This window comes from Equus caballus, chromosome 12 (genome assembly GCF_041296265.1).
Source record: "Equus caballus isolate H_3958 breed thoroughbred chromosome 12, TB-T2T, whole genome shotgun sequence".
Taxonomy (NCBI): domain Eukaryota; kingdom Metazoa; phylum Chordata; class Mammalia; order Perissodactyla; family Equidae; genus Equus; species Equus caballus.
This window is the reverse complement of record NC_091695.1, coordinates 50,182,973-50,197,700: the sequence shown is the minus strand read 5'-3', so window position 1 is coordinate 50,197,700 and position 14,728 is coordinate 50,182,973. Positions and strand designations below refer to the sequence as shown.

The following is a 14,728-nucleotide window of genomic DNA, read 5'->3' as shown; positions in this document are numbered from 1 at the left end:
AGACACCCCTCTGAAGAATATATATAGATGGCAAATAAGCACATGAATGCTCCACGTGTCATCAGAGAAATGCAAATTAAAACAAGAGTAAGATATCATTACATACCTACCAGTGTGGCCAAAATCCGGAACACTGACAACAGTAAACGCTGGTGAGGATGCGGAGCAAGAGACACTCTCCTTCTCTGCTGGAGGGATTGTAAACCAGTACAGCCACTTTGGAAGACAGTTTGGTGGTTCTTAACAAAACTAAAATACTCTTAACCACACGATCCAGCAATCACACTCCTTGGTATTTACCCAAAGGAGCTGAAAACTTACATCCACACAAAAACCTGCACACAGATGTTTACAACAGCTTTATTTATAATTGCTGACACTTGGAAGCAACCAAGATGCCCAATAGTAGGTGGATGGATAAACTGTGGTCCATCTAGACAGTGGAATATCATTTAGCACAAAAAAGAAATGAGCCATCAAGCCATGAAAAGACATGAAGGAAACTTAAATGCATATTATTAAGTGAAAGAAGCCAATCTGAAAAGGCCACATACTGTATGATTCCAGCTACATGATATTCTGGAAAAGGCAAAACTACAGAGACAATAAAGAGACCAGTGGTTGCCAGGGGTTAGCGGAGAGGGAGGGACGAACAGGCCGAGCACAGAGGACTTTTAGGACAGTGAAACTACTCTGCGTGACACTGGAATGGTGGACACGCGTCATTATACATTTGTCCAAACCCACAGAATATGTAACAGCAAGAGTGAACCCTGATGTAAACTATGGACCTTGGGGTGATGATGACATGTCAACGTAGGTTCAAGCACTGTAACGAATGTCCCACTCTGGTGGGGGATGGTGATACTGGGAGGCTGTGCGTGCATGGGGGCAGGGAGTGTAGAGGAAACTTCTGCACCTTCCTCTCAGTTTTGCTGTGAACCTAAAATTGTGCTAAAAAAAAATGTCTCCTTAAAAAGTCAGTGACAAAAACAAAGGAAATTAAAATTATCTGACAACACATGGGGGAAAAATGGAAGAGAAAAATAAAACCTTGACAGAAATAAAAGCTACTTTTATTCAAAAAACACTATTATTCAAAAAATAAGAATAGCCATTGTCAAAAACCCAGTCAGGAATACAGAAGACCAGCTTGTGGAAAAGATACAAAATGAAATGGAAAAGAACAGAGTTAAAAGCAATTCACGAGAAGACAACAGACGAAGGAGCACAGACAAGCAAGAAGACAAGAGAAGTGAAAGAGAAAAAAATATGCAAGTGATACAGCAGAAGAAAACTTTTCTGAGATAAATACAGACCATAATCTAAAGTGGGAAACACCGATGCTAGAAAGTTATGCAGTGCGCGCGCGCGCGCGCGCGTGTGTGTGTGTGTGTGTGTGTGTGTGTGTGTGTGTGTGTGAAGTCTCTGGGCTTCAGAGCAGAGGGCGGACGGTGCGGGCAGTGGTAGTTACAGCTCTGATCTCTCCACCGCCGGGAAGTCAGCACAAGACCGGCCAAGCCCTGAGGGAAAAGTGTGAGCCCACAGACATCCGCAGCCCTGGCGTGTGCACACGAGCCACATGCAGGGGCCAAGACGTGAGAGCAGAGGGCTGCGAGAGGCAGGTGCTGGGACGGGCTCCCAGGAGCGGATCTGTGTTAAAACAAAACCAAAGCTAAACCCCCAGGGAAGGCTAAGGGCACAGATCCCCCCTCTTGGCCCCAGCGGAGGAAGTGGCCCCAGGAAGTGGCCCAGACCTGGCTAGGGGACCACCCGGGGCTCTGCCCAGACTTCCATCCTCCCAGCCGGCGCTAGCCCCCAAGACCACTCTTTTCCCGCTGTCGCTCAGGGTAAGAAATCTCTCTGCACAGCCGGCCGGCATTGCAACTTCCGGGAGCTGTTTAGCCTCGGAGCCTCGGTTTCCCCAACCGTAGACTGGAGGCCGGCATAGCTCCGCCCTCCTGGGGTTCCTGTGAGGACGAAGGACAAGCGTTTGTTTGTTCATCGTCTGCGCCCCGCCAGACCCCAGAAGGAGAGCTCCTCGAGAAGCTTGGTCACACAACCTTCCCCAGAGCAGCGCCGGGTGCTCAGGAAGAGCTCAGTCTGCTCTGACGGACAGATGACGCACGGACGGACAGACGGTGGACGGGTGGTGGGGTGGGGGTCGGATGAAGAGTGTGCCCCGCTCCCTCGGGCCGACTGGGACCCGTATCCCTCAGCTACCTTCCAGCCAAAGGCGGGAGATGGGGGCAAACAGGATGCCGGGCCCCTGCGTCCCCCCAGGGACCCCGGGGATCGCGGAGGCGCCCCCCGCGCAAGTCCAGGTAGCCTCAGTGGAAGAGGCGGGCCCTGAGCTGGACTGGCGGGAGCCAGACCGCGCGAAGTTGGAAGGTTGGCGAGCGTGGGCGCGGGTTTGCAAACAGGAAGCGCCTAGGACGCGCGAGGCAGGAGCCGAGAGGCAGCGGGACCGGCGCCTGGGGGCTTCGCCACAGCTGCGCCCCCGCACCTGGTGCGTCACTCGCGGCAGGGCCACGCTGGCCCGTCCCCACCCCTGCAGGCTGTGCGGCCCCAGGCGACCTAGCTAACCTCTTGGCGCGCCGGCGCGCCCCTGAATTTTGTTTGGAATGTTATTTTGCTGTTTGCGTCTTCGAGGTTTTCTCCCTCTTCTGCTCCTTCATAAGCCACCTCCAGGCTGCGGACAGGGGTTGGGGGCGGGGGTCCCCTGTGCCTCCCCCAGCTCCGCACCACACACCTGGCAGCCCCTCCCCCCTGCTGAGCACCCCCTTCGCAGCAGGTCACCAAAGCCGGCATCAGGAGGTCCTCCTTCCACCCCTCCCCTACTCTGCCCTCCGCCCTGAAGGCCTGCCGACCGCCAGCCCTGCTCTGTGCCCCCAGATCCTCCTCCGGAGACTTGTGACAGCTGCCAGGAGTCCTTTACGCCCAGTCAGAGGGAGGAGCCCCCATAGCCTTCCTTGGGACTCCCGGAGGCAGAGTCCAGGCTCCCCAGAGCCGCCCACCTCACTCACTCACCCTTTGAGGCCCTCAGGTTCCAGGTTCTGAACCGGATGGTGCACCAAAGCCACCGCAGGGCTCACAGGCAAATTCCCAGGCCCTGCCCGCACAGCCAGCACTGCCCTGTTTTCTAAGCTCTCTGGGTGAACCCTCCTCCGCCTGCGACGCGGCTGCGAGCCTGGGACTGAGAGCGATGGGGACAGGTTCTGGCCACCGCTGGTCCCTCGGGCCCTGCAGCAGTTAGAGAAAGCGCGCCGGAGACCCCAGGCTTTCCTGGGGCACTGAGCCACAGAGGCGGGAGGTCTGCATGGGGAGGAGTCCACGTATTCCTCAGAATGGCTTTGGGGCACCTCCAGCCCTCCCTGCCAAGAGGAGGGGGAAGCCCCACAGAACTGGCCTCGGGGCCCCTGCCAGCTGTTCGGTAACTTGCGAGGCTATTGAAAACCAGGGCTTGGAGTTACCTGCGGCTATGCCACCCCTGCCCCAGGCCTCCTCTCCTTCCCATGGCTGCCACCCCCACCAAAGCACCTTCACCCCTGTGCAGCTCTGGCCCTCCACCTGGCGCCTCGTCACAAGCCCTTCAGACCCCCGCCTGCAGCCTGCCTCTGGAGGCTGGCCTCCCCCAGTCATGCTGCAGGCCTGGTGGCCCCGAGTGAAGGGCGGGCCCTAGGCCCATGCCAGCCGTGCGCCTCCAGGCCCGCTCGGCGTCGCACAAACTTGTCTCTCGGGATTTTTCCACACAAAACACATCTCCCAGGGAAGCAACCAGTCTGGTGAGCTGGGCATGCGGGCGTTCCCGCCCCGCCCTCCCAGTGCCCCCACAGTCCCGTCCCGCAGTGAGAGGCTGCCCCGGACGGACGTGCCAGGCCCAGGATGGAGCCTGGGCCAGCAACAGTGGGCGCTGGGATGAGCCATGGGACCAGCAGATTCCGGAGCACCAGCAGGGTAGGTCTCCCACCCATGCATCACCCCTCTGGCCTGGCAGCCCCACCCCAGGGCGCTTTCTGGGGTGCCTCCCCTCCATTTCTACCCCCCCAACACTTACCTCTGACTCCCACCCCCGCAGCTCCCTCCTCCCCAGCACTGACCTCACCCCAGGACTGCCTCCTGACACCCCTCCTCACCCCCAGGCTACCGCCTTCCGCCCCCATCAGTATCCCCACCTGGGACCACGTCCCCTGCCAGGACTGACTGCAGATTAAGGCAATTGTCCCAGGGCTCAGGGAAGGGGCCTCTGTGGAAGACAGGGCTCAGAGGAATGGGCTCTAGGGAGAGAAGAGGCTGCTTCAGTGGGCCCCATGGTGAGTTTTCCAGGGGAACTCAGGAGGCACCGCTCAGCCCTCACCTTCCAGCCCTCCTGGGCTTACCCCTCGCCCCTGCTCAGTCTACTGGGGGCCTGTCCTGATCCACACCAGGCCGACCCAGGAGGCCTTGGAGCATGCTGGTCCAGCTGGGTGGGGGCCAGCCCCACTGGGCCCGGGCCTCCCCACCCACCTCCGACTCCAGCCCCTCCTAGGCCCTGCTCTCCCAGACTCCTGGGTTCTTCTTCAAACACCCCAGCTCCTGCCCCACCAGCCTGGGCAGGTGGGCCCCTCTGAGTCAATCCCCTGGGGCAGCCCCGCCGAGTGGAGCCCGGCCCTGACTCACAAGTTGGGAACAGCCTCCCACCCTCATGGCCTGGGGGGCAGGAGCCCGGGAGGGATGCCAGAGAGGGCCAAGCCAGCCCTTCGGAGGCCTCTGCAGAGGTGGGGGGCTGGGGCAACTTCCAGGGCCTACAGGATGGAGGTCTGGAGGGTCATGAACCCAGGGGGTAGGCTGGTCTGTCCACATGCCTCTAGGGGCTCTCGGGCACCAGGGACCAGGGCAAGGGCTCCATAGGACCCCCATCCACCCCCAAAGTTCCACCACAATCATTTTATCCTCAACCCTGATCCTTCGCTCTGATCTCTGACCCCTAATAGTCACTCATGATCCATCACTGCCTAGGCCCCACCCCAGCCTTGTGGTTGGGCTGCCTGGTCCCTGGAGCTACCTGGAGCCCGTAGCCCCCCAGGGAGGGGAGTCCACCCCCTCAGACTCCCGGAGGTGGCCAGCCATAGGCTCCCCAGTGGCCTCCCTGGCCTTCCCTAATGCTCAGGACACTGGGGCCTGGTCAGCCCACCCCCATCCCAAGGGCCCACTTGGCCTTTCAGACTGGGAACGAAGTCAGGCCCAGACCCCTGCTGCCCGGTCCTGGAGGGGCCGGAAGCCGGGAGCCAGGCCCGGATCTGGGCCACACAAGGCCTGCTCTTCCGCCCAAATTCCACCTTAAGCAGGCAGTGGCCCCTCCCTCCCACCTGGCCCAGGTGTCCCCGCCCCCAGCTGAGCTCAGGGCTGGGCGGGTGTCTGTCTCCAGGCCCGGCTCTGGGCAAGGCAAGCAGGGAGGGGACTTCGGGGACAGGGCCGCGCAGGACGAGACGGTGAAGACAGCTCCGGCTGGAGGCGGCCCCGCGGCCCAAGCCAGGTGGACCCAGCCCCGTACTCGTTGGCCGCCATGCAGGACGGTAACTTCCTGCTGTCGGCCCTGCAGCCTGAGGCCGGCGTGTGCTCCCTGGCTCTGCCCTCGGACCTGCAGCTGGACCGCCGGGGCGCCGAGGGGCCAGAGGCTGAGCGGCTGCGGGCAGCCCGCGTCCAGGAGCAGGTCCGTGCCCGCCTCCTGCAGCTGGGCCAGCAGCCGAGGCACAATGGGGCAGCCGATCCCGAGGGGGTGGCCGAGGCAGCCAGAGGTAGGCGGACACCGGCAGGGTGGGCGCTGGGCGGCGGGGAGGGCGGTCGTGGGCAGAGGTGGCCTTGGTGGGTGTGGCGGTGCCAGGGCTAGAGGCCATGGTGGGGCGGGCTCCAGGGTTCAGCTCCCTGACTCACCAAGGCCTTGCCCTGAGTCACCGGCCCCGCCCCACCGGGCGTGGGAGAAGCCATGGGTGGGGCCTCCCACCACCCAGCGGGGACTCGGGGGTCCTCTTGGCCAAGCCTGGCTGGGTCCCACCTGCTGCCTTGGCCCCTAGCCCCAAGTGGGAGACAACAGCACGTGGCGAGCCAGCCAGGCCCATCTCTGTCAGCAAACCCGGAACATGCACAGTCGGGTCCCACGTAACACAGACTCACACCGTCTCAGAGACACGAAGACACACACGTCAGTCCCACAGAGACACAAACACACTGAGACATAGACACGCAGACTCCATCGTTCCTCCCCAGCACCCCCCACGCCCCATGGGAATGCACAGACAGAAGCGTGAGGGGGCGGGCTCCGGGAATCCTGAGCGGGAGCCAGACCTGTCTGGACCAGGGTCTCCCGGTGGAATTGCAGGGGAGGGCCCTGCTGGAGTGACCCAGATATTCTCTGTGTAACCGCAGGTGGGGAGTGCCCCACAGAGCCAGGCAGCAGACCCTGTGTAGGACTCCTGGCTCCACTGGCATGTATGTGCGTGTGTGTGCATGTGAGGGTGTACGTGTTAGCGTGCATGCGAGTATGTATGCACATGAGTGTATGCACGCATGGGAGTGTGTTGTTAGTGTGTGCGTGTGTGGGTGTGAATGTTAGTGTGTGTGCATGAGTGTGTGCGTGTTAACGTGTGTGTGCACGTATGCACGTGAGTACATGCACACATGGGAGCATGTGGTTAGTGTGTGCACGCGAGGGTGTGAATGTTAGTGTGTGCGTGTGTGTGCACGTGATGGCATGAATGTATGCACATGTGAGTGTGTGCACCCACGGGAGCGTGTTTTAGTGTGTGTGTGTGAGGCTGTGAATATTAGTGTGTGTGCATGAGTGTGTGAGTGTTAGCATGATGTGTGCATGTGTATGCACGTGTGAGTGCATGCCCCCATGGGAGCATGTTGTTAGTGTGCACGTGCGAGGGTGCGAATGTTAGTGTATGTGCATGAGTGTATGCGTGTTAGCATGCGTGTATGCACGTGTGAGTGTATACACGCATGGGAGCATGTTGTTAGTATGTGCATGCGAGGCTGTGAATGTTAGTGTGTGCGTGTGAGTGTGCCTGCATGAGTGTTAAAGGGTCCCACAGAGGCAGTGAGTTCAGGGCACTTGTTCTGCAGTGTGCATCTCCTCCCTTGCCAGGATGCAGCAACAGGAGTGGAAGTTAGACAGTGGGATGAACATCCCAGGATGTCAGGGGCTGAAACCCTGGTTCACAGTGGTTCACAGGATGTTTCGAGGGCCCTTCCCCAGGACTGGCCTCCAGCTGCTGGCGGGGGGAGAAGAAGGCCAGCCAGTGCGGGGGCTGCCAGGGCAGCCTGGATTCCTGGGTCCTCCCCTCCCTGGGCCTCAGCCTTGCTGGTGACCAAGTTGGGTGCCCAGGGGTCATGGGGTAGAGTAGGGAGCAGGGAGGGCTTAATTACCACGCGGCTACCCTGTCAATTAGGGGGAGGAGGATTATAATTTGGGGGTGGAGGTAGGTCCCCAGGCTGAGCCTCACCAGCGTCAGAGGATTAATAGTCCCAGCCTAGAAGCCTCATTAACCAGGGCGGGTCTGGGGCAGGGTGAGGAGGGGCTGTGGCCCCCTTCCTTTCACCACTGGGTCCTTTCAGCCAAGCCACTCTGCCCCGGACTTCTGGGGAGATGTGACTCTTCTCCCTGCAGGTGTGGCCCCAGCAGGGACCCTGGCAGAGGCTGACCCCCAGACACTGCCTCCCCATCCACAGACCAGCCCCTGGCATCAGCCGGTGCCCCCCGTTCATTCGCTGTACTGTCTCCGTTGGCCTTTACCCAGCACCCATCATCTGTCTGTCCCCTCACCCATCAGTCCATCTGACCAACCACACCCAACCCACCCGTCGGTCCACTCTGTATCCACCCACATTTTCATCCAGTTGTCTGTTTACCCTCCTCCTGTCCCTCCATCCTTCCATCCCTCCTCCCGTCCTTCCATTCTTCCCTCCATCCTCCTGTCCCTCCATCCTCCCAGCTCAGGTCTCCCTTCACCTACCTGTCTGACTATCCACCCACCCATCTTTCCAATGATCCCCCCAGCCTCCCACCCCTTCCTGTCTCTCCACCCTCCACCCACCCACCTGTCTGTCCATCATCACGGAGCCAGGCTGGCGCCGGTGCCCTCAGTTTGTGTGGCTGGATGGGGTGGGTGTGGTTCTGCCAGGTGGGACAGGGAGCTGCCCCTCAGGGCAGACTGGTCCAGGGAGACTGTGAGTTCTTGGTGAGTGCAGCGTCACTCTCGTGTGACCACAGCACAGGACGGGCTTACAGGAGGTCAGTGTGGCTTCCTGGAGGAGGGGGCCAGGTGTTGGGCCCTGGCAGGGACTGGAGGGAGGATGGAGTCCCTGGTACATTCTCTAGGCAGCCAGGAGGTCAGTGGGATGAGCGCGTCTGTCCCCCAGCACAGCTGAGGGGCAGGGGGCTGTGGGAGACGGAAGACCAGGGCAGATGTCACAGGAGATGAGACGAGGTGACAGACAGACCAGGGGCCACGGCACTGGACCTGCAGTCCACCTGGCCTCCTGCCCTGGGTCCCAGGGTCATAGAAGGGAATGGGGAGGCCAGCACTTTGCCATCTGGCCCACCAGGCTACCAGTGTCCCTGCCCACAGGCACATCTCGGGGCCAGTACCACACCCTGCAGGCTGGCTTCAGCTCCCGCTCCCAAGGCCTAAGTGGGGACAGCACCTCGGTGAGTGACACCCTCTCCAGCCCGGGGAGAGTCTGGGCTCTGTAGTTACGTGGGGGAGGCTGGGGGCTCTGGGGTCAGGGAGAGGGGATGGGTGCCAGGTGAGCCCCCGGCACCCCATCACTGCCCTCCCCTTCCCACCCCGCAGACTTTCAGGCCCATCGCCAAGCCAGCCTACAGCCCTGCCTCCTGGTCCTCCCGCTCGGCCGTGGACCTGAGCTCCAGTAGGAGGCTGAGTTCTGCCCACAACGGGGGCAGTGCCTTTGGGGCTGTCGGGTACAGGGGAGCCCCAACCGCTGTGCCCATGCCTGCCCGGCCCGTGTCCTTCCATGAGCATGGTGGAGGGGGGAGCCGGGTGGACTATGACACCCTGTCCCTGCGCTCACTGAGGCTGGGGGCCGGGGGCCTGGACGACCGCTACAGCGTGGTGTCCGAGCAGCTGGAGCCCTCGGCTGCCTCCGCCTACAGAGCCTTTGCCTATGAGCGCCAGGCCAGCTCCAGTTCCAGCCGAGCAGGGGGCCTGGACTGGCCAGAGGCCGCCGAGGGGCCGCCCAGCCGGACCATCCGTGCCCCTGCCATGCGGACCCTGCAACGATTCCAGAGCAGCCACCGCAGCCGTGGGGGGGCCGGGGCGGTGCCAGGAGGTGTCCTGGAGCCCGTGGCCCGAGCTCCATCCGTGCGCAGCCTCAGCCTGGCCGACTCTGGTCACCTGCCGGACATGCGTGGGCTGGACAGCTATGGCAGCCACCGCGCTCTGCAGAGGCTCAGCAGCGGGTGAGCTGGGCCTGGCTCAGGGAGGGGGCTGCACTGTGGACCTGGTCCATCCCCAGTTCAGCCTTACCCTCAGCCCCTGTCTGTGCAGTTTTGACGACATTGACCTGCCCTCAGCAGTCAAGTACCTCATGGCCTCAGACCCCAACCTGCAGGTGCTGGGAGCCGCCTACATCCAGCATAAGTGCTACAGCGATGCAGCGGCCAAGAAGCAGGTGACCGCCCCTGCTGGCCCATGAACACCCCTGCTGACCGCCCTCCTTGGCCCCCCCAAGTCTCACTGACCTCTGGTCCCTGACCACCCCTCACTGATCCCCAAGCTGACTGGGCAGACCCCATCCTGCCCAGAGCCGCCTCAGCAGGGGAGGGGCAAGAGGGAGTGATATATACACATATCTGCATACACCTGCACACACTGTCCACCTCTGAATACACCTGCACACCTCTGCACACACCTGCACACTGTCCACCTCTGAACACCTCTGCACACACCTGTGTACACCTGTCCACCTCTGAATATACCAGCACACTTCTGCACACACCTGCATACACATGCACAGATGTGCACACACCTGCATACATGTGCACCCAGCTGCACACCCCTCCACACGTCTGCATCATCTCTATACACCTTCATATACTTGCATACATCTACACACACCTATCTAGCGCGCACACCTGTGCTAACCCCTGTGCGCCTGTGCCTGCAGGCCCGCAGCCTCCAGGCTGTGCCTCGGCTGGTGAAGCTCTTCAACCACGCCAACCAGGAGGTGCAGCGCCACGCCACAGGCGCCATGCGCAACCTCATCTACGATAATGCGGACAACAAGCTGGCACTGGTGGAGGAGAACGGCATCTTCGAGCTGCTGCGGACGCTGCGTGAGCAGGACGACGAGCTGCGCAAGAACGTCACAGGTGGCCGGGCCCTGCACTAGCATCGTTCCTCCCTCTGCCTCTGTCCCTCTCTGCTCTCTGTCCCTGTCCTTGCCCCAGGCCCATCTCTTTCGTGGGTGCCTGTGACTGTTCTTGTTCCATGTCTCTGTGGCGGCCCCCAGCGTTGTCCCTCTGCTCCGGTGCAGCCCTGTGACCCTGCGGGTCACTCAGGCTCCCCCCAGCGGGGCCCTGGGAGAGGTCAGGAGCCTCCCCCTACCCTCCCTGCAAGAGCCAGAGGGGCCAGAGGGCGGTCCCTGACCCCTGCCTCTGCCCACCTGCCCCAGGGATCCTGTGGAACCTGTCCTCCAGTGACAACCTGAAGGACCGCCTGGCCCGGGACACGCTGGAGCAGCTCACGGACCTGGTGCTGAGCCCCCTCTCAGGGGCCGGGGGACCACCCCTCATCCAGCAGAATGCCTCCGAGGCTGAGATCTTCTACAATGCCACGGGCTTCCTCAGGTGCGCCAAGCAGGGGGCAGTCAGCTGGGAGAGGCCGAGATGGTGGCCGTGGGGAAAGAGCTGGATACCTGGGAGGGGGCAGGGGAGGCCCGGAGAAGGGGTGTTCGAATCCGAGGTCTCATGATAAGGCAGAGCCACCAGAGGGGCTGGGAGGAGTGGACAGACCGGGCAAGGCATAGGTGGTGACACGGGAGTGGGACAGGCCAGCAGGTATTAGACGTCAGCAGACTCTGGGGGCCGCAGGCTCGAGTTTCGTTAAATCAGGCACTTGGTCAGACATTCATAACCCCACTCTGGACACTCGGGGAGTGGATGGGGGATGGGCGTGCAGAGGCACCAGGGCCAGCAGTGTCCAGCAGGGACCAGGAGCAGGAGGTGCAGAGGGGCAAGGACCAAATTGGGGAAGGAGGAGATTGGGGCTCAGGATCGCAGCCCTTGGGTTTGGGTCTCTTTGTGGGGTTGCTCTGCCCGAGGTCCCTGTAGGGGTGGGCTCTGCAGCAGGGGTGGGGTCCCTGTGGGGATGGGCTCTGCTTGGGGGAGGGGTCCCTGTGGGGTCTCTGATCTGACTCCACCCACAGGAACCTCAGCTCAGCCTCCCAGACCACTCGCCAGAAGATGCGTGAGTGCCACGGGCTGGTGGACGCCCTGGTCACCTACATCAACCATGCCCTGGACGTGGGCAAGTGCGAGGACAAGGTGAGGGGCAGCCAGTGCTGAGGGGGCCCCGGGGTTTCCAGCCTGCTCTGACCGCCGTCCGCTCTCTGCAGAGTGTGGAGAACGCAGTGTGCGTGCTCAGGAATCTGTCCTACCGCCTGTACGACGAGATGCCGCCGTCCGCCCTGCAGCGGCTCGAGGGCCGGGGCCGCAGGGACATGGCTGGGGCGCCACCTGGCGAGGTGGTCGGCTGCTTTACGCCGCAGAGCCGGCGGCTCCGAGAGGTGGGCGCGGGCCTGGGCGGGCGGGAGCAGGGGCCCCGGCCTGACCCCAGCTGACCCTCCACGCTCTCCTGCCCAGCTGCCCCTCACGGCCGACGCGCTCACCTTTGCCGAGGTGTCCAAGGACCCCAAGGGCCTCGAGTGGCTGTGGAGCCCCCAGATCGTGGGCCTGTACAACCGGCTGCTGCAGCGCTGTGAGCTGAACCGGCACACAACAGAGGCGGCCGCCGGGGCGCTGCAGAACATCACCGCGGGTGACCGCAGGGTGAGCATCCCTCTGCGGATGTCCCACAGGCATCCTGGGGACCACGCAGCACTTGCCCCGGTCTGATGGGACCTACACCTGGCCACACATTGGGGACATGAGGGCGCACAGGGGACGGGAGCTTGCTCCCTAGTTTACCCTCTGTGGGAGACAGACAGCAGGGCATGAAGACAGGTGGATGAGCCAGGACACCAGAGTGAGAGACGAAAGGAGACACGGCGCCTGGGCAGGGCAGGAGGGAGGTGAACGCAGCAAGCAACATGAGGTCGGCATCCCTGATGGGCACATTGCAGGGCCGTGAGGATTTAGGTTCTGTGCAGGGTTTTAGGGGAGGTGCCTGGGAGGTCTGAGCCAGGAGGGACCAGGCTGGAGTCACACTTGGTGAGGCTCCTGGCTGGGGTGCGAAGGCAGAAGCAAGAACGGCCCTGAGGAAACGGTGCACCGAGCAGGTGAGACAGAGAAGCTAGTCCAGCGCAGGATCCCCAGGGTACACGAGGCTCGAGAGACAGGGGCCAGCCTGCAGTGCTGGTCATGGGCTGGCTGGGCGGCCTTCACCTGCTTTCATCCCCCCACCCCCTGCAGTGGGCAGGTGTGCTGAGCCGCCTGGCTCTGGAGCAGGAGCGTATCCTAAACCCACTGCTGGACCGGGTTCGGACAGCGGACCACCACCAGCTGCGCTCCCTGACCGGCCTGATCCGAAACCTGTCTCGGAATGCCAGGAACAAGGACGAGATGTGTGAGTCAGGCTGTCTCGCAGCCTGGGTTCCGCCCTCACCCTGCCTGGCTGGGTGCACACCTAGACTCTGTCTTTACTGACAGTGGGACTGGCTTCTGGCAAGCTGGAGCTGGTGGATGGGCAGGCAGGCCAGCTGCCAGGGGACCGAAGGTGCTGAGGTGGCTGGGGGTGGGGCTGGAGACTGACCTCCCTGCCTCCCACAGCCACTAAGGTGGTGAGTCACCTGATCGAGAAGCTGCCGGGCAGCGTGGGTGAGAAGGCCCCCCCAGCCGACGTGCTGGTCAACATCATAGCCGTGCTCAACAACCTGGTGGTGGCCAGTCCCATCGCCGCCCGAGACCTGCTCTACTTCGACGGGCTCCGCAAGCTGGTCTTCATCAAGAAGAAGCGGGACAGGTGAAGGCCCTGACCCCAGGACAGCGGGGGCCCCAGACCCCCTGCCTCTGGCTGTGCCTGTCACCCTGCTGACCTCTGCTCCCCCGCTTCCCCCAGCCCTGACAGCGAGAAGTCCTCCCGGGCCGCCTCCAGCCTCTTGGCCAATCTGTGGCAGTACAGCAAGCTCCACCGGGACTTCCGGGCGGTATGTTTTGGGAGCCTGGGGCAGGCACAGGTGAGGGACGTGGGCAAAGGGCGGCATCAGGGGAGACACAGAGACAAGAGAAAGGAGAGCTGGGACCCAGAGAGAGGGGCCCATGCCCAGCACACGGCAGAGGGCGGGACGCGGGGACAAGCAGGGCCAGGCGGGCAGGCGTGGGCCCTAACTCTGGGCCCCCTCTCCACTGCAGAAGGGCTATCGAAAGGAGGACTTCCTGGGCCCATAGGCGAGGCCTTCTCAGAGGAGGAGGATGTGATGAGGCCCAGCCTCCAAGGGACAGGCTCAGCTCTGCACTGCTCACCGGCTGGCCTGGAGGAGAAGGCTGATGGCTCAGGGGCCCCTCTCTGGACCCCCGTGTGCAACTCTGAAGGGCCTGGGCCATCAGGGAGGGGACGGGGGCTGTGGCTGGGGATTTGGCTTCTGCAGGGCAGGGGGTAGGGCAGGGCTTGAGGCTACTCTGGTGCATGGGGGGTGACCAAGTCACACTGGCAAAGTTGGGGCTGGCCGTGGCCCGGCAGTGCCTCGGGACAGCCAGCACTGGGAATAAAGGTGGCCGTGAACACAGCAGCCATGGCCTTGCATGCTTCTTCAGCTGGCTTGACCTCAAGGTCCAACCCAGCGTCCCCAAGCACACCATGTCTGCCCCTGCGGAGAGTCACCCCCCACCCCCCCAGGCCCACACACGGGCCTCTCCAGGTCAGGGGACCCAGAAGAGGGAGGAGGGAGTGTCCAGCAGGGGAAGAGCTGGCTAACAGAGTGGAGGACGTGGGACAGACAGCAGAGGGAGCCCTGATGTCAACTGAGGCACAGACCCAGCAAAGCTGGGGACCTCGTGCACAGAGTGACTACTCCTGGCTCTGCTGCTGCCATGCTAGGCTTTGCTCATGCGGCAAACGCACCCAACACCTCCTCTGCCCTGCTCCCCTGGGCCTGGGGGTGCCCTGACCAGTGACTCTCATGCTGTCCATCTGAGGCATGAGGTCCAGTAGACGCTGGGATCCCTCCACCAGCTCACCTAGCCAGGCCATTTGGTTGTGAAGCTCCCACTGATATTTTTACAACAAAAGGCTTCTTCTATAAAGCTCAGAACTTGAAGTCTCTAAAGGGCCTCACCCCTGGATGTATCTGGGTGAGAGTCAGGCTGGGAACAGGGGCCCCCAAGCTGGGAGGCCTGAGAAGGCTACTGCCAGAGACACACCTGAGCTGGCTAAGGATGGAGGGGGATGGAGAGAGGGTGAGTTTCAGAGGATGACCAGATCTGGTGACCAGGTGGCCATGAGGAGAGCCTGAGATGGGAGTGATGGGTGCCCAGCCCAGAGAAGGAGAGGAGAGGCTGAGGCCCAGG

The 14,728-nt window shown here is 62.1% G+C and overlaps 2 protein-coding genes across 3 annotated transcripts; one reads left to right on the top strand and one right to left on the bottom strand.

Annotated features, from left to right (window-relative positions):
• Window positions 1-344: 344 nt before the first annotated feature.
• LOC138916551 (uncharacterized) lies at window positions 345-3,642 on the bottom strand. Its single transcript, XM_070229189.1, has 4 exons — window positions 3,541-3,642; window positions 3,031-3,446; window positions 1,758-1,970; window positions 345-1,653 (listed from the first exon to the last, which is right to left on the bottom strand). Exons 1-4 carry the CDS (start codon window positions 3,640-3,642, stop codon window positions 1,347-1,349), a joined length of 1,038 nt encoding a protein of 345 aa, XP_070085290.1. The 3' UTR covers window positions 345-1,346.
• On the top strand, window positions 3,185-13,950 carry PKP3 (plakophilin 3). Of its 2 annotated transcripts, none has more exons than XM_023654848.2 (14): window positions 3,185-3,957; window positions 5,582-5,777; window positions 8,613-8,692; window positions 8,838-9,463; window positions 9,552-9,675; window positions 10,171-10,375; window positions 10,678-10,852; window positions 11,431-11,548; window positions 11,620-11,790; window positions 11,867-12,052; window positions 12,635-12,788; window positions 12,992-13,184; window positions 13,281-13,368; window positions 13,574-13,950. In XM_023654848.2, exons 1-14 carry the CDS (start codon window positions 3,886-3,888, stop codon window positions 13,607-13,609), a joined length of 2,424 nt encoding a protein of 807 aa, XP_023510616.1. In that variant the 5' UTR covers window positions 3,185-3,885; the 3' UTR covers window positions 13,610-13,950. The 2 variants fall into 2 exon arrangements, with proteins under 2 accessions (XP_023510616.1, XP_070085151.1); XM_070229050.1 differs by having other exon boundaries at window positions 3,846-3,957; window positions 4,143-5,777.
• Window positions 13,951-14,728: the final 778 nt, after the last annotated feature.

Coding starts and splice junctions, on each gene's coding strand:
- PKP3 (XM_023654848.2), top strand. CDS start 3,886: ATGGAGCCTGGGCCAGCAACAGTGGGCGCTGGGATGAGCCATGGGACC. Junction 12,789..12,991: donor CAGGAACAAGGACGAGATGT/GTGAGTCAGGCT, acceptor TGCCTCCCACAG/CCACTAAGGTGGTGAGTCAC. Junction 13,185..13,280: donor ATCAAGAAGAAGCGGGACAG/GTGAAGGCCCTG, acceptor CGCTTCCCCCAG/CCCTGACAGCGAGAAGTCCT.
- LOC138916551 (XM_070229189.1), bottom strand. CDS start 3,642: ATGACTGGGGGAGGCCAGCCTCCAGAGGCAGGCTGCAGGCGGGGGTCT. Junction 1,971..3,030: donor GAACCTGAGGGCCTCAAAGG/GTGAGTGAGTGA, acceptor TCGTCCTCACAG/GAACCCCAGGAGGGCGGAGC. Junction 1,654..1,757: donor CCGGGTGGTCCCCTAGCCAG/GTCTGGGCCACT, acceptor GTTTTAACACAG/ATCCGCTCCTGGGAGCCCGT.